The following is a 24,039-nucleotide window of genomic DNA, read 5'->3' as shown; positions in this document are numbered from 1 at the left end:
CCACCCACCACCACAACCCCACTCCTGTCCCACCACTCACCACCACAACCCCACCCTGTCCCACCACCACCACCACTCACCCTCCTCCTGTCCCACCACCACCACCACTCACCCTCCACCTGTCCCACCCACCACCCACCACCAACCCCACTCCTGTCCCACCACCACCACCACTACCTCCCTCCACCTGTCCCACCACCACCACCACTCACCTCCTCCCTGTCCCACCACCACCACCACTACCCTCCACCTGTCCCACCACCACCACCACTCCTACTCTGTCCCACCACCACCACCACTCACTCCCTCCTGTCCCACCACCACCACTCACACAACCCTACTCCCACCTGCACCACCACCACCACCACACCCTCCTCCTGTCCCTCCACCACCACCACTCACCTCCACCTGGTCCCACCACTCACTCACCACCAACCTCCTCCTGTCCCACCACCTCACCACCACCACTCCTCCTGTCCCACCACCACCAATCTCCTCCACCTGTACTCACCTCACTACCACCACAACCCCACCTGTCCCACCACCACCACCACTCACTCCTCCACCTGTCCCACCACCACCACCACTCCTCCATCCTGTCCCACCACCACCACCACTCTCCTGTCCCACCACTCACCACCACAACCTCATTCCTGTCCCACCACTCACCACCACCACCTCCCTCCACCTGTCCCACCACCACCACTACCCTCCACCTGTCCCACCACTACCACCACTACCCCTCCTCCCTAACCACCACTACCACCACTCACTCCTCCACCTGTCCCACCACCACCACTCACCTCCACCTGTCCCACCACCACCACCACTTCACCCTCCTCCTGTCCCACCACCACCACCACTCACCCTCCACCTGTCCCACCACCACCTCACCACTACCCTCCTGCCAGTCCCAATTCACTCACCACCACCAACCCCATTCCTGTCCCTCCACCACCACCACCATCTCCACTGCCTCATCCCACCCACCACTTCATCTCCTTGTCCCACCACTACCATCACTTCACCCTCCTCCTGTACCACCACCACCACCACTACCCTCCCTCCCACTCACCACCCACCACTACCCCTCCACCTGTCCCACCACTACCACCACTACCCTCCCTCCTGTCCCACCACCACTAATTCCTCATCACCACACCTCCTCCTGTCCCACTTCACCACCACCACTACCCTCCTCCTGTCCCACCACTACCCCTCCTCCTGTCCCACCACCACCACCACCACCCTCCTCCTGTCCCACCACCACCACCCACCCTCCACCTGTCCCACCACCACCACCACCACCACCACCACTACCCTCCTCCTGTCCCACCACCACCACCACACTACCCTCCTCCTGTCCCACCACCACCACTCACCACCCTCCCACCACCACCCCTCCTCCTTGTCCCACCACCACCCACCTCCACCACTCCTCCTCCTGTCCCACCATCATCACCACACTACTACCCTTCCATTTCCTCCACCACCACCACACCATTACCACTCCTCCTACTGTCCCCTCCCACCACCACTACCTCCTCTCTGTCCTCCCCACCACCACCACACTGCTACCTCCCATGTCCCTCCCACCACCACCCACTTTACACCTCCCACTGTCCCTCCACCACCACCACTCCCACCCTCCTCCTGTCCCTCCACCACCACCACTACTACCCTCCTACTGTCCCTCCACCACCACCACTACTACCCTCCTACTGTCCCTCCACCACCAACACTACCCTCCTACTGTCCCTCCACCACCACCACTACTACACCCTCCTACTGTCCTCCACCACCACCACTTTCCTCCCACTGTCCCTTCCACCACCACCACTTCACTTTCACCCTCCTACTGTCCCTCCACCACCAATACCACTACCCTCCTCTTGTCCCTCCACCACCACCCACTACTACCTCCTACTGTCCCTCCACCACCACCACTCACTGACCACTGTCCCTCCACCACCACCACTCCTACTCCTCCACTTGTCCTCCACCAATTATCACCACGTTACCCTCCTAATGCCCTCCACCACCACCACTCACTTCACCCTCCTACGCATCCCTCCACCCACCACCGCTCACTACACCTCCTCCTCTTGTCCATCCACCACCACCACCACTACTACCCTCCACTGTCCCACCACCACCACCACTACTACCTCCTCTGTCCTCCACCACCACCACACCTCCTACTGCCCCTCCCACCACCACTACCACTCCTCCTCCCTCCACCACCACCACTATCTACCCTTCCATCTCCTCCATCACCATCACCCCTACCCTCCTACTGCCCTCCACCACCACCACCCCTACCCTCCTCTTTGTCCCTCCACCCACCACCACATTTTACCCTTCCATCTCCTCCCACCACCACCAATCCTACCCTCCTTTGTCCCTCACCACCACCACCACACTCCCCACCCCTCTATCCCTCCAACTTCACCCTCACACTTTCCATCTCCTCCATCACCATCACCCCTACTCCTCCTACTTCCTCCACCACCACCACTACTACCCCTCCTCTTGTCCCTCCACCACCACCCCATTACTACCCTTCCATCTCCTCCACCACCACCACCCCCTACCCTCCTCTTGTCCTCCACCACCACCACTACTCTCCCTCCTCTTGTCCCCTCCACCACCACCATTACTTTCATCTTTCCATCTCCCTCCACCACCACCACCCCTACCCTCCTACTGTCCCACCACACCACTAGTACCTCCTCTTGTCCCTCCACCACCACCATTACTACCCCTTCCATCTCCTCCATCACCATCACCCCCTACCCTCTCCTACTGTCCCTCCACCACCACCACTCACTACCCTCCTCTGTCCCTCCACCACCACTGACATTCTCTTCCATCTCCCTCCACCACCACCCACCCCTACCCTCCCTCTTGTCCCTCCACCCACCAACTACCTCCTCTTGTCCCTCCACACCACCACCATTACTACCCTTCCATCTCCCTCCACCACCACCACCCCTACTCCTCCCACTGTCCCTCCACCACCACCACCTACTACTCCTCCTCTTGTCCTTCCACACCACCACATCTACCCTTCCATCTCCCTCCACCACACAACCCTGCACCCTCCCTCTGTCCCTCCACCCCACCACCCACCCCTACTCTCCCACTGTCCCTCCCCACCACCACCACCCCACCCTCCCTCTGTCCCTCCACCACCATCACCCCCACCCTCCTACTGTCCCTCCACCACCACCACTACTACCTCCTCTTGTCCTCCACCACCACCATTACCACCTCCATCTCCCTCCACCACCACCACCCCCTACCCTCCCACTGTCCCTCCACCACCCACCTCACCCCTGCACCTCCCTACTGTCCCTCCACCACTACCACTCATACCCTCCTCTTGTCCCCTCCACCACCACACCCCTACTCTTCCTCCCACCACCATTACTATCACACCCTCCTCCTGTCCCTCCACCACCCCACCACTACACCCTCCTCTTGATCCCTCCACCACCACCATTACCACCCTTCCATCTCCCTCTCCACCACCACCACACCACCACCCATACCCTCCTAATGTCCCTCCACCACCATCACCCCTACCCTCCTACTGTCCCCTCCACCACCACCACTACTACCCTCCTCTCTTGTCCCTCCACCACCACCACTACGACCCTTCCATCTCCCCTCCACCACCACTCCACCCCTACTCCCTCCTACTGTCCCTCCACCACCACCACTACTACCCTCCTCTTGTCCCTCCACCACCACCACTACTCACATCTCCATCTCCCTCCCACCACCACCACCACTACTTCACCTCCTTCCATCTCCTCCACCACCACCACCACCCCTACTCCTCCTCTGTCCCTCTCCACCACCACCACCCTACCCTCCTACTGTCCCTCCACCACCACCACTCACTACCCTCCTCTTGTCCCCTCTCCACCACCACAACACTCACGACTCCTTCCATCCTCCCTCCACCACCACCACACCACTACTACCTCCTTCCATCTCCCTACACCACCACCACCCCACCTCCTCTTGTCCTCCACCACCACCACTACCACCTCCTCTTGTCCCTCCACCACCACCACTACGACCCTTCCATCTCCCTCCCAACCACGACCACCCTACCCCCCACTGTCCCTCCACCACCACCACTACTACCTCCCTCTTGTCCCTCCACCACCACCATCACTACCCTTCCATCTCCTCCACCCACCACCACCACTGCCCTTCCATCTCCCTCCACCCACTACCTCACCCCTACTCCTCCTACTGTCCCTCCACCACCACCACCACTACTACCCCTTCCATCTCCCTCCCACCACCACACCACTACCATCTCTTCCATCTCCTCCCACCACCACCACTACTACCCCTAATCTTGTCCCTCCACCACCACCACTACTACCCTTCCATCTCCTCCACCACCACCCACCACCACTACTACCCTTCCATCTCCTCCACCACCACTACTGCCCTTCCATCTCTCTCCACCACCACCACCCCTACCCTCCTACTGTCCCTCTCCACCACCACCACTACTACCCTTCCATCTCCTCCCACCCACCACCACACCCCCACCCCTCCTTTGCTCACCCACCACCACCACTAGACTCCCTCTTGTCCCTCCACCACCACCACCTACCCTCTCACTCTCCCACCCACCACCACTACTACCCTTCCATCTCCACCACCACCACTACTACCCTTCCATCTCCCTCCACCACCACCACTACTACCCTTCCATCTCCACCACCACCACTACTCCTTCCATCTCCCTCCACCACCACCACTCTACTACCCTTCCATCTCCACCACCCACTACCCTTCCATCTCCTCCACCACCACCACTACTACCCTTCCACCTCCCTCCACCTCACACCACCACCACCACCCTTCCATCTCCCCTCCCACCCACCACCATCACTATCCTTCCATCTCCACCACCACTACCCTTCCATCTCCCTCCACCACCACCACTCACCCCTACTTCCTACTGTCCTCTCCACCACTCACCACCACTCACTACTACTCCTTCCATCTCCCTCCACCACCACCACCACTTCACCCTTCCATCTCCTCCACCACCACCTACTCACTACACCTTCCATCCACCTCCACCACCTCACCACTACTTCACCCTTCCATCTCCCTCCACCACCACCACTACTACCCTTCCATCTCCCTCCACCACCACCCACTACTACCCTTCCATCTCCCTCCACCACCACCACCACTACTACCCTTCCATCCCTCCTCCACCACTACTCCCTTCCATCCTCCACCACCACCACCACTACTACACCTTCCATCTCCACCACCACCACTACCCTTCCATCTCCCTCCACCACCACTACTCCTTCCATCTCCTCCACCACCACCCACTACTACCCTTCCATCTCACTCCACCACTACCCCTTCCATCTCCTCCACCACCACCACCACCCCTACTCCTCCTACTGTCCCTCCATCCACCACCACCACCACTACTCTTCCATCCTCCACCACCACCACACTACTACCCTTCCATCCCTCCACCACCACCACTACCCCTTCCATCTCCCTCCACCACCACCACCACTCACTACCCTTCCATCTCCCTCCACCACCCAACCACTACTCACCCTTCCATCTCCCCCTCCACCACCACCTCACCACTACTACCCTCCATCTCCACCACCACTCACCCTTCCATCTCCCTCTCCACCATCACTCACCCTTCCATCTCCCTCCACCACCACTCACCCTTCCATCTCCCTCTCCACCACCATCACTCCTTCCATCTCCCTCCACCACCACTACCCTTCCATCTCCCTCCACCACCACTACCCTTCCATCTCCCTCCACCACCACTACCCTTCCATCTCCCTCCACCACCACTATACTTCCATCTACCTCCACCACCACCCCCAGAGCACAGTTTCAGTACAATAACGTTTTCTTGTATGTTAATCAATATTTGTCTGAACATCCTTAACACAATTCACCACAAAACAGAGTGTACAATAACGTTTTCTTGTATGTTAATCAATATTTGTCTGAACATCCTTAACACAATTCACCACAAAACAGAGTGTAGTGGTGAGCCTCACACAAGATAGATTAATCCTGGTAATTTACACAGATAGTGGCCAACTAATTCCTAAGCACAGCAGAATAACCTCCCATCAATCTTGCCTGGACCAGTGTTTCTCAGGCTCGGTTAAAAGCACTACATTATCGGTTTATCCTCCATGGACAAAAACTGTACCAAGAGGTGATGATTAAGGGAAAGAATAGATGTTTATTGAACTTGTTTAGAATATACTGTACTCTTAAAAATAATGTTTAAACAGAGATATATACTAGAGCAATTACTAAGTTGTAAGTTAAATTTTTTACTTACCCGTATATACTCGTCTACAATTCTACCTTGTTTATAGGTCGACCCTGATTTTTTGACCAAGAAATCATTAATTTATGATATGCCAAGATTATAGGTCGACCCAAGTTTTTGAAGGTAATGGAACAGCAAAACCTTCACTAAAAACACTACGTCCTATAAACTGAGGCTCGCCGTGCCTGAAACACCGAGCGCCGAAGGCAAATTGTTTACCATTATTACGACACTTTACACTGATACGCGGGTAGTTTCAGCAAAAATATTGTATATTTCCATTCATGTATTTATTCAAGTCAATTTGGAGGGAATATTATTGTAATACAACATTTTTTTTAACTGAAAACCATTCGAAAAGCGATTACGGAAACATCTTTTGAACAACGAAAGAAAGCGAGTCGGTTGTTTTCGTCATGGTTTTATCCCACTGTCCACTGTAATATGTACTTCATTTCAGCAAAAATATTACATTTCCGTGAATGTATTATATCAAGCACAGTATGAATAGAATATCATTGCAATATAACAGCATTTTAACCGAAAACTATTAAAAAAACGAGTAACATCTCTTGAACATCGGAAGGTTAGGTAAAGTCTTTTGTTTTCGTCATGTATTTTATCCTATTTTACATTTAAATACATCACGTTTCAGCAAAACTACTATTTATTTCTGAGAATATATTCATTCAGGCACAGTTAAGGTAAAATATACATGTGATGTAACAGTTTTTTAACTGAAAACGATTCGAAAAACACGTGTACCGTGTAGCCGATACACAACAGCTGGTGGTGCGTCGTTGTAAACAATATGAGGTTGAGGTGGATTACCGGGTACAGTATTTTATTAAGTGTGAAATATCAAAAAAGTTTTTAATACCGGTATTTTTTGTATATCAATGGGTACTGTGATACTGTATATGATATGATAAGTTAGCCTGTGCTAAGAACTTCAACATAGACTACTTAAAGCACATTGTAGGTAATTTATCCTATTGTAAGTTGGTGAGCTTCATTTGCTGAAGGCACTGCACAACTTTTCATTACTAATTGGTACATATTTTACGTTTCCATTGTTTACTGGCAGTAAATGGTAAATACTTTTCATGTCTAAAGCTAAAAGTTGCTCCTCGCCCTTCCCATCATGCACGGATTCAACCTAACAAAACTATTACGCATGTAGAGGTCGACCCCCAATATTTTGCCTAAAAATTTAGTCTTAAAAACTCGAACTACACACGAGTATATACGGGGTATTATAAACAGGATTTTCACTCTAACAAATAAGCAGCCAAATGACTCTTAATTGACCCTGACTTAATTTTATAGCAGCAACACATTATGTATCTAAAAATTCAGGTTATTCACTTATTACTAATTAATTATCATTGTCAAGCAAATCTAAACCAATTTCACATGAAAAATTCACACAATTTGACTTCTTTAATCTCTCAATGCCATCCCCAGCACACTGCAGGGTGGTTGTAACAAAGAGGAAGCATTACAATAATATAACCCACCAGTGGCGTAGCTAGAGTGAGTTGCCCCAGCCCCCACAAAAAATACATATTGCACAGTGACTCCCCTACATATATATATATATATATATATATATATATATATATATATATATATATATATATATATATATATATATATATATATATATATATATATATATATATATAGTTTGTGTACCATTATAATATTACTGTACTTTCACATACTCAAATATAGTATGCTTTAAATACACACCAAACATACTTAAACTTTATAAGTAACAGTTAAACAAAAAGCAAAAACGACATATAGGATAGGGAAAAAAGTAAAAAAGTGTAAAAAATTAGGACCATCTTTATTTCTGAAATTAAAACTACAACTTTCTACAAAGTAACTTTTCTTGTTTTTTTGTTGGCAAATTCTTCAATGACATTGTCAAAAACTATTTCATCTGTCAATTGTCGCTCTATAGACAGTATGGCAAGATTTCTCAACCGCAAGGTGCTCATAGTAGATCTTAAGTAATTCTTGATCAGTTTTAGTTTCGAAAAACTCCTCTCACAGGTAGCAACACTAACAGCAATTGTGAGGAAAATCCTCAGCATTATTACTCTATTTGGAACCGAGTTCCCAAGGTTATACTTTTGAATAAACTGCAAAAGTTCAAGGGGGCCTTCTTTCCACAGCTTGATCTAAAATCACGGTATAATGACACTAGTATCAATGTAATACAATGGAAATGTAAAAAGTAGCAACTTAATCTAAAATTACAGACTCAGAGTACAGTGAAAATGGATGTCTGACATAAGCCCCCCAGACGAAAGCCACCCAGACAAAAGCCCCCTACTTTGATCGGGGTGGCTTTTGTCTGACAACCCTAACCTAACCTAACCCAACCTAACCTAACTTAACCTAACCAATAATTAACCACAGAGAAGAACAGTATATTTTACCCTCAACTATTTAATTATGTCCGTAACTTTTGAAAGCCCTTACTGTTGTCAGACAAAAGCCACCCCGATCAAAGTAGGGGGCTTTTGTCTGGGGGGCTTTTGTCTGGGGGGCTTTTGTCGGGGTGGCTTTTGTCGGGGGGGCTTTTGTCTGTACCCCAGTGAGGATAGTGTCTTAGTATAAAATCGCAATGCTGTGAAACAAAATCTTAATATTTAATCTCAGTACCGCAGCAAAAGTCACATCAATATTTTTTAACCAATACTTTAATATTTCTTACCTCAGAGTATTATGTCTTCCAACGAAGTAAATAACTGGATCGAAAACACAAGAGAACTTAAAAGTCGTCTAGTCTCCCCTCGTCTTGTCACGATGGAGACTTGTGCAGAACTGAAGTGAATTGCTTGTAACTGGTGGATTGGTCGGCTGTACATGAACTGATATGACCCGAGACTGCATGGTTTTGCAGCTACTGGAGACGTTAATCCTTCCCTTTGTATCGGCGGCAAGTTAATCCTCGTCGTGTCTGACCTAACACCTGACCCACACCACATGAGCTCACTGGCGTACTTGTTTGAAGTTGTTTCCTTAATCCTCAACAGGTTACAGGTTGTGTGTGTGGCGGGGGGGGGGGCATAGCAAGGGTGTAGCTCATGACGTGGGTCAGGAGTTAGGTCAGACACGACAAGGATTAACTTGCCGCCGATACAAAGGGATGGATTAACGTCTCCAGTAGCTGCAGATATGGGTGATGAGCAGACCCAAAAGTGCCGCCCGGGGCGGACCGCCCCCCCTAGCTACGCCAGTGTAACCCACATACAATATCTGCCTTATATAACATTCACAATATCTTTACCTTTTTTAAGTAATAACCTGTATATATATATTTACTCTTTGTAATTATTGAAAAGGTACAGTATTATCAACAATCCTCTTTGTACTTTTTGGATATCTTTAAAACCTTTTCTACTACAGTGTCTCTCAGATTAATGTATACACACCATCTTGCAGATTTTCGTGGGTATCATGTGAATGCTTTTATCAAAATACCTACTTGTTGATATGCGAGGTCTCCCACAAGTGAGAGCAATGTTTCCCGTATAATATTGAACAAGCATTCATGAGGTTGTGACAAATATCAGTGAGGCAGTTGTATACAGCACATTCATCTGAAACACCCTGGATCTGTATGATGTAATGTAAAATGGCCACAACCAAAGACACACAAACCACTCATCACCCAACACCAGTCTTCATCACCCAACACCACTCTTCATCACCCAACACCACTCTTCATCACCCAACACCACTCTTCATCACCCAACACCAGTCTTCATCACCCAACACCAGTCTTCATCACCCAACACCAGTCTTCATCACCCAACACCACTCTTCATCACCCAACACCACTCTTCATCACCCAACACCACTCTTCATCACCCAACACCCAGTCTTCATCACCCAGCACCATTCTTCATCATCCAGCACCATTCTTCATCACCTTTCCATTCTTCATCATCCAGCACCATTCTTCATCACCCAACACCAGTTTCCATCATCTGACACCATTCTTCATCATCAACACCCTCTTCATCTTAACACCATTCTTATCCATCCAACAACATTCTTCATCACCCAGCACCAGTTTTCATCATCAGCACCATTCTTCATCATCCAGCACCACTCTTCATCACCCAACACCGGTCTTCATCATCCAACACCAGTCTTCGTCATCCAGCACCATTCTTCATCATCTAACACCATTCTTCATCATCCTTTCCATTCTTCATCACCCAACACCATTCTTCATCACCAACACCATTCTTCATCATCCTTTCATTCTTCATCATCCTTTGCGTTGCTTCGTACCCAACACGGATTCTTCAAGCATCCAGCACCGTTCTTCATCACCCAACACCAGTCTTCATCATCCAGCACCATTCTTCATCATTCAGCACCATTCTTCATCACCCAGCACCAGTCTTCATCATCCTTTCCATTCTTCATCATCCAGCACCACTCTTCATCACCCCAACACCAGTCTTCATCATCCAGCACCATTCTTCATCATCCAACACCATTCTTCATCATCTGTTCTGCTCTTGCTTTTCAGTCTTCATCACCCAACACCAGTCTTCATCCATGACACCCAGTCTTCATCATCCAACACCAGTTTTCATCACCCAGCACCATTCTTCATCACCCAACACCAGTGCTTCATCACCCAACACCAGTCTCCCATCACCCAGCACCATTCTTCATCATCCAGCACCATTCTTCATCCACTTGGCACCATTCTTCATATTCCGCACCATTCTTCATCACACCCAACACCAGTTTTCATCATCCAGCACCATTCTTCATCATCAGCACCACTCTTCCTTCACCCAACACCATTCTTCATCATCCAGCAACATTCTTCATCACCCATTCTTCATCATCCAGCAACATTCTTCATCACCCAACACCAGTTTTCATCATCCAGCACCATTCTTCATCATCCAGCACCACTCTTCATCACCCAACACCAGTCTTCATCATCCAACACCAGTCTTCATCATCCAGCACCATTCTTCATCATCTAACACCATTCTTCATCATCCAGCACCATTCTTCATCACCCAACACCATTCTTCATCACCCAACACCATTCTTCATCATCCAGCACCATTCTTCATCACCCAACACCGTTCTTCATCATCCAGCACCGCTTCATCACTCCAACACCAGTCTTCATCATCCAGCACCATTCTCCTTCATCATCCAGCACCATTCTTCATCATCCAGCACCATTCTTCATCATCCAGCACCATTCTTCATCATCCAGCACCATTCTTCATCATCCAGCACCATTCTTCATCATCCAGCACCACTCTTCATCACCCAGCATCAGTCTTCATCATCCAGCACCATTCTTCATCATCCAGCACCATTCTTCATCACCCAACACCAGTCTTCATCACCCAACACCAGTCTTCATCATCCAGCACCATTCTTCATCATCCAGCACCACTCTTCATCACCCAACACCAGTCTTCATCATCCAGCACCATTCTTCATCATCCAGCACCATTCTTCATCACCCAACACCAGTCTTCATCATCCAGCACCATTCTTCATCATCCAGCACCACTCTTCATCACCCAACACCAGTCTTCATCATCCAGCACCATTCTTCATCATCCAGCACCATTCATCATCCAGCACCAGTCTTCATCATCAGCACCATTCTTCTCATCATCCAGCACCATTCTTCATCATCCAGCACCATTCTTCATCATCCCCAACACCAGCATCACCCAACACCAGTCTTCATCATCCAGCACCATCTTCATCACCAGCACCACATCATCCAACACCAGTCATCATCCATTCTTCATCATCCATTCTTCATCACCCAACACCAGTCTTCACATCCAGCACCACTCTTCATCACCCAACACCAGTCTTCATCATCCAGCACCATTCTTCATCATCGCACCATTCTTCATCACCCAACACCAGTCTTCATCACCCAACACCATTCTTCATCATCTTCATTTCTTCTTCATCATCCAGCACCATTCTTCATCACCCAACACCATTCTTCATCATCCAACGCCATTCTTCATCATCCAGCACCATTCTTCATCATCCAACACCATTCTTCATCACCCAACACCATTCTTCATCATCCAGCACCATTCATCATCTTCCAACACCATTCTTCGTCATCCAGCACCATTCTTCATCACCCAACACCATTCTTCATCATCCAACACCATTCTTCATCACCCAACACCACACTTCATCACCCAACACCACACTTCATCATCCAGCACCATTCTTCATCACCCAACACAACTCTTCATCACCCAACACCACTCTTCATCATCCAGCACCATTCTTCATCACCCAACACCACTCTTCATCACCCAACACCAGTCTTCATCACCCAACACCAGTCTTCACCATCCAACACCAGTCTTCATCACCCAACACCATTCTTCATCATCCAGCACCATTCTTCATCACCCAACACCAGTCTTCATCACCCAACACCATTCTTCATCATCCAACACCATTCTTCATCATCCAGCACCATTCTTCATCATCCAACACCAGTCTTCATCATCCAACACCATTCTTCATCATCCAACACCATTCTTCATCATCCAACACCATTCTTCATCACCCAACACCAGTCTTCATCATTCAACACCATTCTTCATCATCCAACACCACTCTTCATCATCCAACACCACTCTTCATCACCCAACACCATTCTTCATCATCCAACACCAGTCTTCATCATCCAACACCATTCTTCATCATCCAACACCACTCTTCATCATCCAACACCACTCTTCATCATCCAACACCAGTCTTCATCATCCAACACCAGTCTTCATCATCCAACACCATTCTTCATCATCCAGCACCATTCTTCATCATGCAACACCATTCTTCATCATCCAACACCACTCTTCATCATCCAACACCACTCTTCATCATCCAACACCAGTCTTCATCATCCAACACCATTCTTCATCATCCAGCACCAATCTTCATCACCCAACACCATTCTTCATCATCCAGCACCACTCTTCATCATCCAACACCGGTCTTTATCATCCAACACCGGTCTTCATCATCCAACACCGGTCTTCATCATCCAACACCATTCTTCATCATCCAACACCACTCTTCATCATCCAACACCAGTCTTCATTATCCAACACCGGTCTTCATCATCCAACACCATTCTTCATCATCCAACACCGGTCTTCATCATCCAACACCATTCTTCATCATCCAACACCATTCTTCATCATCCAGCACCACTCTTCATCATCCAACACCACTCTTCATCATCCAACACCACTCTCCATCGTCCAGCACCACTGCCACATTTTTTCCACTCTCAGATGCTCCTGACTTTACTCCCCTCACTGGTCTCCAGCTCACCTTCAAACATTCTTGAGCAAAGTAACAGGTCATTCAGATTCCGTCCACCCAACAGTTTCTACACGACCTCCTTGTCACTTTGAAAATATCCACAAACATTCAAATGCTCCAATCTCATCTTTTTGTTTTTTTCTTCTTTAATAATAACTGTAAACAAGACAGTGGGGTTACCAGCCACAAGCTCCCAAACTGAGAGGTGAATTAAGCATTAGGTAGGTAGCATACAGTCCTTCCTTTACACTGTCAGTTGCCTTTATTACTTCTCCTGTAAGTCTATCTCACCTATGATATGCTTTAACTTTGCTATGGTTATTTGTACATCATCAAAAGTTGCATCATGATGCGTCACAAATCGAACAGAGTCTGTCGACCAAGGCAGCACTCTTATTATAATTTCCTCACCTACAACTCTAGCCTCTCCTTCACCAACCTAAAAAACAAAAAGTGGCATCAGGAAAACAATTTTAAGCAAATGTTTATATATACTTTTCTATATATTGTACTGGATTGAATCACACAAGTAAATATGAGTTAACAACTACATGATAAACTCATCTGCTGTGCACTATCTCTAGTGAAAACCTACACACATCCTTTATGATATTTCCTACAACTTGTAGCCTAAGTCTGTAACTCTCAGGTGAGAAGAGTTAGGTTTGCCCCCAGGCACTGTGGCAGCAATATAACAGCTCACTAATCCTCTGACCATGGGACTGGGCCTGTGTCTCACAAATTGAATAAAAAATGCTGCCAACTGAGCCAAGGAAGCCTTACAATCTTAAGTATTCCATATTTATTCATTTCAACATTTATAAATCATTAACTAATTATAATCAGCTGTTGTATATAATCATTAACAAAGGTCATTAAGGCAGTGCCTACCATGGATAACCTGTCACAGAACTGCTCTGGAGTTAAAGCTTCAGGATGCAGGTGAACGATGACTATATTTGTGTGAACGTCAGCTAACTGGCAAGTCACATTCTTGCTTCCAGTTTCAGATATTGCTGAAATTCATGAACCTGTAAGCATTAGCTTACAGCAGTTTAGCAACTTAAGAAATTTTTTAACATAAAATTATCATTTCTACCATATATTTCTTTTCTGTGCAAGAAAAATGAAAGAAGTCAATTAAAAAACATTTAATGATAAAATTGAACATGAACATGCAGTAAACACAAAACACTGAAAATCCAACCAGACAGTGTTCACAAATCACCAAGAGCAGCAGCAGCAAAAGTGTGACTGACCAAATAAGTAACTAACTCGACAAAAGAATACTGCATACAATATATGGTATGCATCCAGCATCCTAATTTGTCTTGTGTAAATAATCACTAAGACAGAGAGAAGGACACATCAGTGCAGAGCAAACTGCACATTGTTTGTCCTTACAACACTTTTGTGCAAAATGTGTGAAATTTTGTTGAAAATTAGTGGAGACTGAGTGTTGATTTCACAAGCTTGTGCAAAAAAACTGGACTCGTCAGAGAGGAACCATCTTGAGATATGCACACCATCCATCCATATCCATTTAATTGAAAAATGGAGGAGTTGATTTTACAAACTCACTTGCTTTCGTACTCACAAACACACAAGGTAACAACTAGACCTCCCATTAGTCCAAGACCAGTGGCTCCCCCAACAGGTGGGCCATGGCGGTTGTCATAGGTCTAATACTGTACATGATAACATCTGAATGGCTACGATAACTAAAAATTTTGTGTGACATTTCAACCTATTCATGCTATCATTTCAGATGATTATTAGTACTGTACTGCATTATAATTTCGCTTTTTGTTTCCTATAAGCATGCATAAATCCCCGACAAAATATATACAGTACTGTATATTATACGGATAGAATTTCCTTTAAAGATACTGTATATTTGTACACATCTCTTGGCATGTGTGAATCATGAGTCACAAGTTCAGCACCTGTCCTGTTGTAACACACTAAACTGGCAAGACTTGTCAGCCACCTGCTGAGAGACATGTATGGAGGGAGAGTCCTTGGATGGCTGATTGTTTGCTAAATTTGAAAACTTGAGTAGACGACTTGTGATTTAAGCTGAATTTTAGTGAAGCACAGAACCAAAATCATTTGACTGGATTTGAAGTACAGTAACTTGACAAATAAAAAAAAATTATTGGAGAACCATTATAATTTTGACTTATATTAAAAAAGTCAATACCTGTACAGTATACCTTTGGAGGTGTTATGATATGACTCAAAATGATTTTGACGGCTTTCTATATACAGGTACAGTATCCCCCTATTTATGATGGGGTTACATTCCTGAAAACCCATCGCAGGTCGAAATATCATAAATCAGCATCATTATAACATGGGGTTTAATGGGGTAAATTCCCAGCCAGTCAAACACCCTAATGTATCACACACAAAAAATACAATAATTCTATACCTACAACACAATTAAACAACACTCGCCACAACTTCACACCCGTCAATATATATGAGCAGTAAATAAGTGTTGCTTTCATATTCTTATGTAGAGTAATGACGATATATTTTCACATGTGCGCACTTACATACGAGCAGTCTCACTTTTTTTTTTACCATTAATGGTTAGCTACTTATATTGTTCCATTTATTAACATTAAATAACATAACAGGTACTTCAAGCAACCATATTCATTTTTTTACATTAATTTTACTACAGCTAAACTCAGGGTCTTATTTTCTTCAGTTTTATATGTAGAACCAATCAGTCACTGGTTTCGTAAGCTTTAACATAAACAATGCCAGCAGCCGTCTCGTCTCCTCTAATATTCCACGTATTATTAATAAATTGTATTGTTAATTTTGCACACACGTACATTAATTCAATAAAAACAAATTCAGAAACATTAATTAAAATATATATGAACAGTAAATAAGTGTTGCTTTCATATTCTTATGTAAAGGAATGATGATATGTTTTCATGTGTGCGCATGCGCACTTACATATGCGATCTCTCTTTTCTTTACCATTATCATTAGCTACATCTATTGTTCCATTTATTAACATTAAATAACATTACTTAAAACAACCATATTAGTTTTACTACAGCTACAACCAAGGTCTTATTTTCATCAGTTTTATATGTAGAACCAGTCAGTCACTGGTTTTGTAATCAACAAAAACAATGCTGTGTCATTTCCTCGTGTGTTTTAATATTCTACGTATTATTAATGAATTGTATTGCTCATTTTGCACACATAAACATTAATTCAATAAAAAAGACATTCAGTAATAAACAATAATGAATCTTTTGTACATAAAAGAAATGACGCTGTTTACACGATTATGCCCGTCGTCTGCACGTTGGCGGGCCGTTCAAACCCATCAAAATTCAAGTTTCCGCCGTCAAAATTTTTACTTATTTTTTTGTGTTCCAATAAAATACGTTAAGAATTAAAAACTCACGAAATTTGTGAAGCTACTATACGACATTTAACCCTTCAATATGTCTTCAAAGAGACCATGATGCAGAGAAAGTGGTGCTAGTGCTTCCAGGCATAAGCACAAGTCACTGTCTATCCAGGAAAAGGGTGAATTTCCATGGTCTGGCACCGGTCAGGTCCCGAGGTTGCCGGACTAGAGAGGTACAACCTGTATATATATATATATATATATATATATATATATATATATATATATATATATATATATATATATATATATATATATATATATATATATTTTATATATATATATATATATATATATATATATATATATATATATATATATATATATATATATATATATATATATATATATATATATATATATATATATATATATATATATATATATAGTCAACCCTCACTTTACGCGGTCCCACATTCCGCGTTTCCACGTTTACGCGGTGCCCTGCCAGAACCCAGGATGCTCACATTCCGCGGTGGGTGTACCCCTTTACACGGTGAAGTATAATTTTTTTTTAATTTAGCTCATAAAATTCATACAAATTATCCGGCCAGAATATAATTTACATTGCTGGAATTCTTACAATTTGATGATCATTTTGAATATAAACATCATAGATTTTGCATTAGACATACAAATTTTAGATATAATGTTTACTCTTGAGTAAATATGTTATCTTTTGTGCAAAATATATGATATTTATATTCAAAATATTCCTGGTCTTACAAGGAATCCAGCAATGTCAATTATATTATCCTAACTTTAATCTGAGGTATTATTTAATACTAAATGTTAAAATCTAGTATGGTAGTTGAGGACAATCAAAATTCGGTTTAGCTCAACTTGCTGTGAAAGTGGGAAAAGCTGGAGATGAGGTGGCCTGTGAGATATCATGTTTCCATTGTTACATGTAATCGAAACTATATTAGTTGTGAAAAAATCATTACAATACTCTAGTGTGGCTTAGAAATAAAGAAAATATCATATAAAATTATGTAATAAGAAAAATGAAGAGCATGGGTTTGTATGTGTGGGCAGTGATGTCACAGCATACACACAGTGCAGCAGGCACGCACACATCTCTAAGTCAACTGAGTGAGTGCTCGGCTGGTTTGAGTGTGGAAGGAGCTGGGTTTTTTTTTTCATAAAATATGTGCTTTTGTTTTATAATATGCTATTTATCAACTTTATTGTTTATCTTAAAAGATGTTGTAGTACAGTACATGTATGCAATTTGAATTTTTGTGTTAATAAATCCGTCGTTTAACTTTGAAACTATTCGTAATGAACTCATTTATTATTATTAGGGAGTTCAGTCCTCGCTGTTTACTGCCATGACATTTAAACCTGTTGCTTGTCCTCCATGCTTCGATGTTATCCTCATTTAGTAATAATTTTTTTTTAATGTTAGATTTTTCAGGAATGCAACCCCACCTACTTTGCTGTCTCTCAGAATCGAGTATGATGAGTAGTAGTAAGTGATGGCTGTGCATGAGTTGATTTATGTGGTGAGGCAAGAGCACAGACTGCAACCACACACCATGGCTCTCCCTTGTCCTGGTCCAGTGGTGCAGGTAGTTGCAACGAATGGGGAGGAGAGTTGCAATGGACTGCCAATAGCCCAGTTTGTTGGGTTTTGCCTTATTAGCCTGTCCATTTTGCATTGCCTTCATCTGCTGGTGTAGTCATTGGGTTCCCTTGTTGGTTATCTCTTCCACCTACACTGCCATTGGGGTCTTACTGGAGTTCTGTAAGCATGTCTCCGCTTCAGATTTTTCGCTTAGGGTTTACACCCGTAGTCTTATACCTACCAAGGTTAATCTGCAAGGCAGTGGTTAGTAGGCACCAGGACATGTCCACATGCCTGTGGGTCTATGTGCTGTCCCTCTGGGGCCCACTGCTGCTCCGAGATCCCCTGCTGGTCTAGCCTGGCCCCACGAGGCACCCAGTTATCATGTGTTGCCACGAGGAGGCACAGCAGGAGTTTTGATGGTGAAGAGGCTGTGTACTGGTAGGGGAAGACTTACAGAAGGTTGCTTCTTTGTTCGTCATCAGAGGTAGCCAGCGGCGGCAGCTGAAAGCGAGAGGTAGCAAACAGTGCTTGCACCTTAACACTAATATAATGCTGTCACACTAGATGCATTACACCACCCTGTGTGCACACACACACACACACTTTTAAATGAGGGATACTTGTACTGTATCAGACTACAGGTACAATTTACTGACATAAATTGTAGATACTTTTAAATACAGTAATGCCGATTCTGCCCGGTCAAACGGGCCGGGTCGCCGCATCATCAAAAAAGCGAAAGCGATAAAAAAAGTGAACAACAGAACATAGGATTAATTGGAAATAGGGCCGGGCGACTCTAAACTACTTTTCGGGCCTGGCTACGTTTAGTAAAAATAACATCTTAATTTTTATGATGGTATGCACAATTAAACCTCAATAATGGGTTTTAACGCACATTGGTAAGAAAAGATGGCTGGGCACACGGGGATGGGGGTTGGTTCGAGGCAGAAAGGAGCAGATTATTGGCCTCACCTGTATCCGCTATATCAAATATATACTCCACCACAGAGGCTTACAGGGCCTCTTTAGCCAAACCTCAAAGTCCATATCCTCACTACTCTCACTGGCTTGGGCGCTGTGGTGGGTGGCGGGTAGAACCGGTAATGTTTGATGGCTGACGACCTTATGCACCCTGCCGCTTTTATTCCGGTTCTGGGGGCTGCGTAAATGTCAAATAGCATGCGCCCAAGAACTACGTAAGCCAGGGTATTACTGCATTCGGTTAGCAGGCACAATCCGTTCTGAAGGTTATAGGTCCAATGTTCAATGGGTTTTTGGGTAGTGGTTTCCAACTCAAGAAAATTACCTAAATTCAACAAAAAAGGTGAAAAGTACTTACTTTTAGAATTGTGTATTAGAGCTCATGGATGATGATGATATTATTGATGATGGAATTTAGAATGGGGGTGGAGAGAGAGAAGGAATTGGGGTGGAAGAGGAGTCACTGCGCCATTCACCCATAAAATTTTACTAGTTCTCTTGGTGTAATTCAAGATTATTTTCTTTAAATCAACACTGCACTGCATCATATATTGTCAATATAAAATAAATTTCAAAATGACATAATTTGTATAAACACAGAAAAAAACATTTAGTTGAAAGAAAAGGTCTCTCAAGCAAGATCGCCTCCTGAAAGGCACAGACTAGCGCCTGTGTGCTGTGTTGGCAGCAGGCTGGATGGCGTGCCACCATTGATGACCCTACCTTCAATTATGTTCAATAATTGTTTTAAATAACTAAAATTAATATTAAACTTTTTAAAATTGCCAGATAGTACCAACTGCCCATTATTTACTAAAAAGGTGGGAATTTGGCCCTAAGACCGATTGCTGTATTGGCGGACTAATACTACCGCTGTTGGACGTAAATGCAAGCTAAAACATGTGGAGAACCGGTACCGTGGATACCGTGAAGGTTGCCGTTAACGAAGTTCAGAATCTTATGGAGGTAACTCGTTAACGAAATCTCGTTAACCGAGGCTCGTTAACCGGGGCCACCTTATGCTTTTCAAGCCTTGAATCATGAAATAATTATATAAACTATAAAAGTGTTGGGCAATGTTTCATATAGTTGGCATTATGGGATTCCAGGTCTACTAAGCATAAATTTTGGAGTAGACTGATATATTATTCTGTTGAACTCTCAAGGGCCTATACTGTGCTTATTTGTCTTACCATATTATGCATTCCTTCAGGCTAAAAGTTCTTTGTGATGTTGGGTAAGAAAATCCCGGCGTATTCTGGTTTCTGGGCTGTTCTTCTCTCCTCACGGGCATAAATTGAAACTATACTTGGGAAACAGCCATATACCCTTGACAAGATTCGGCTTCCTGTTTAAAGTTACTACTTACCTATCTAGTGCCTGTACCATATAATGCAATTATTTGTATGGTAAATAGCCTGCATAAACAAGTGCCTAGTTGTAAGGTTCCAAAGACTGAATAAGCACACAATGAACATCTTGACATGCTTTATTGTTCTTTCCAATTATCACAGTAGCATCATCTAATTTAATCTGCGAAAAAATCAACAATGACAAGATAAAACCATTTGACTGTTATAATATTAAAAGTAAACTAATAAATAAAAGACAATTCAAATGTGACTAGATTTAGTTGAAAAGTGTAGTGAAATTAAATAAGTTAATAACAACAATTTTAAAATACTACAATGAAACTAAAATATATTATGCTAAATTAGGAAAATCTTGCTTATTTACTAATGATACCCACAAAAAGTAGCTATAATAAAGGGCCAGTGGCCTTGTGTAGGATCCTCAGTGTTCATATTATTTGTAGAGGGTTATTTGAAGCCAGGCCTGTTCATGATTCTATGGCCGAGGCTGGTAGGCCATTCAGGTCTCTCTGCATCTGTGAAGAAACATTCCTGATGTGCTTTGTTCTGCAAGATGGTTTCCAGTTTGTAATTCCTCTCCTTTCAGGATATTGTATGTTTTAATAAATCTTCCATATTGTGCCTTGTAGAAGGTCTACTGAACTTGGATAATCAGACAATGTCTGATGGTTCTGGAATCATCTTAGGTGTGTATGCTGGACCTTTTCTAGGGATGTTATGTATCTTTCTGGGTGGGTTTCGTAGCATGCATGTCAATCCAGACTAGGACATACTTGAGGTTAGTATAGGTTTTGGAGAATTGCACATATTTTCATATATTCAAAGGTACATTTATAATTCTACGTCCTCAATTTAGCACTACCACTGCTGGGTGCTTGTTGTGCCTGTATTTGGTGACTTATCACAACACAAGATCTTTCTCATATTGACAGAATCAGGAAAGTGTAGAGGACTTACATTTATAATATTAAGACCATTTATGATCTCAAGTCCACCCAGACAGCTCATATGGTGTTTGCCTTGTTGTGACATGTTCTTGACACTGACACCAATTGTCATTGAGTGCAAAGACAAGGTGGCCAATCTAACTAAAAGTTGATAAAATAAACTTACATTTGTTTTAGTGCAATATTGCTCAATTTCTGGGGCAGACACATAGTGACAATACTGCTCCTGCATGCCTACTACAGCTGTACATGATGACAATACTGCCCTGTATGCCTGCATGGCGCAGCGTACTGTACTGCCTGTATGCCTACCACAGCAGATGATATAATACCACACTTAATATATGTTCATTCAAGCCTTTTTCTCAATGTAATACTAAACCAGAATCAGATCAGACACACACAGGTTCTCTCAGAAATTGGATGTCATTGCGTTCTTATTACAGTATCAGATGTGTTTCTGTTATGGTACTTCCAACCATCAGATCCCAAATTTCTATCTGGTTTTACCCGTCATAAGTCTATCACCACAACAGCATATGCTTCTAAAATATCACTCACTGACATATCTCTAGTCTGTGTGTACATTTACTTAGCTTCAGTGAAGTACAGTACTATAAATTATATAAAATTTAATCTCATTTATCATAGGTTGTGTAAATAATTTTGTACTGACAGCATACTCACTGTATACTCCATAGCCATTTACACCAACAGGCGTGGAAGGAATTGGAAAGATCATCCAGGAGTGTATCAGACCAACTTAAATGGAGTTATGAAGTGGTAATCGGCTGCCGCCAAATGTGGGGCAATTACTATCGACACTGACCTAAAGAAGACAATCTACGATAACAGGCTCCCCCAAGCTCAGAAGGGGTATTGGTATCAAGTAAAGCAGAATATCAAATGCCAGGCTAATACTTTAGTATGAGGAGTTAGAGAAGGGAAGGAAAGTAAGCTAATAAATCAGAGAGAGAGATAAACCAGATTAAGTGGAAGGAGTATTCGGAAGGATGAAGGTAGAGTCAAGGTAAACTAAAGGCTGTCTTGGTAGGGTGGATTTATAAGGATGGTATGAAGACAGAATGGGAAATGAAAGATTAGTTATCAAGAGAACCACACCAACAGAGGAAGAGCTTGATAAATAATGAAGGAAGAGACCGGTACAAGCAGAAATGGTAAGGAAGGATAACAAGATAACAAGTGGTAGAGATGAAGAAAAGGACACGAATAAGGAGGGAAAAAATGTAGAATCATGAAGAAGGAAAATTCAAATCTTATAGAATGTGTGGGTATGCCTAATAGACAAAGGAAAATGGCATACCCTATGTTCAAACAGAGATGATTACTTTGGCTCAAACAATTAAGGTGCATGTACAAGGTCATCTACTTCCAGAAAAAATAAATAAATTGGAAGTTACAAGGCCCCCATCTAGCACAAGCAGCTAAATAAGTATGACTATCTTTGTCATCAGATTTTCTATCCTTATATTTACATACTGGTACTCCTCTACTTCTGAGCGTGTTACGTTCCCTGAAACCTTGTGGGGAGTCCATCTTTGCTCTTGTAGATACAAATATATTGTAAAATGAAAATATTATGGATATATGGGCATATATACCCTTTAATTACAGCTTTAAAACCTGGCTCCTCTTCTCCTCTTAGGCGTAACATTCCTATACAAATTTTCTTCAAGCAGTCAGTCTCATCCACATTCAACACCTGTTCTGGCAGGTACTTCCTCAGTGATGATGGTGTTTGTATCTCACAGAAAGTTTACTTAGAAGTTGGATGTTCTTAGAGTGAGGAGCACTGTACAGTAATATCATTTCATAAATGCATTATTTTAAGAAGAACAACCAATCATGTGTTATGGCTTTAACTTGGTTTTGTTGGAACCTAGACCTTTTCTGGTTACTAACTGGACTGTAAATCAAAATCAAAACACTCAATG

General features: G+C 43.9%; 1 protein-coding gene across 4 annotated transcripts in view; it reads right to left on the bottom strand.

Annotated features, from left to right (window-relative positions):
- Positions 1 to 24,039, bottom strand: part of LOC121863623 (probable low-specificity L-threonine aldolase 2) — an 83,788-nt gene that overhangs the window by 25,084 nt on the left and 34,665 nt on the right. For 3 of the 4 annotated variants that reach the window (XM_042362370.1, XM_042362369.1, XM_042362371.1), the window contains 2 exons: positions 14,654 to 14,778; positions 14,006 to 14,201 (listed from right to left, as the gene is read on the bottom strand). The exons of the other annotated variant lie outside the window; for it this stretch is intronic. In XM_042362370.1, the coding sequence (XP_042218304.1) occupies positions 14,028 to 14,201; positions 14,654 to 14,778 (299 nt within the window). In that variant the 3' untranslated portion in view covers positions 14,006 to 14,027. Of the gene's footprint in view, positions 1 to 14,005; positions 14,202 to 14,653; positions 14,779 to 24,039 lie in introns of those variants that run through there. 4 annotated transcript variants of the gene reach the window in all.

Source organism: Homarus americanus, unplaced genomic scaffold, assembly GCF_018991925.1.
Source record: "Homarus americanus isolate GMGI-L3 unplaced genomic scaffold, GMGI_Hamer_2.0 scaffold41366, whole genome shotgun sequence".
NCBI classification, from domain to species: Eukaryota; Metazoa; Arthropoda; class Malacostraca; order Decapoda; family Nephropidae; genus Homarus; species Homarus americanus.
Note: the sequence above shows the minus strand (reverse complement) of the source record. Positions and strands in the feature narration are given on the sequence as shown.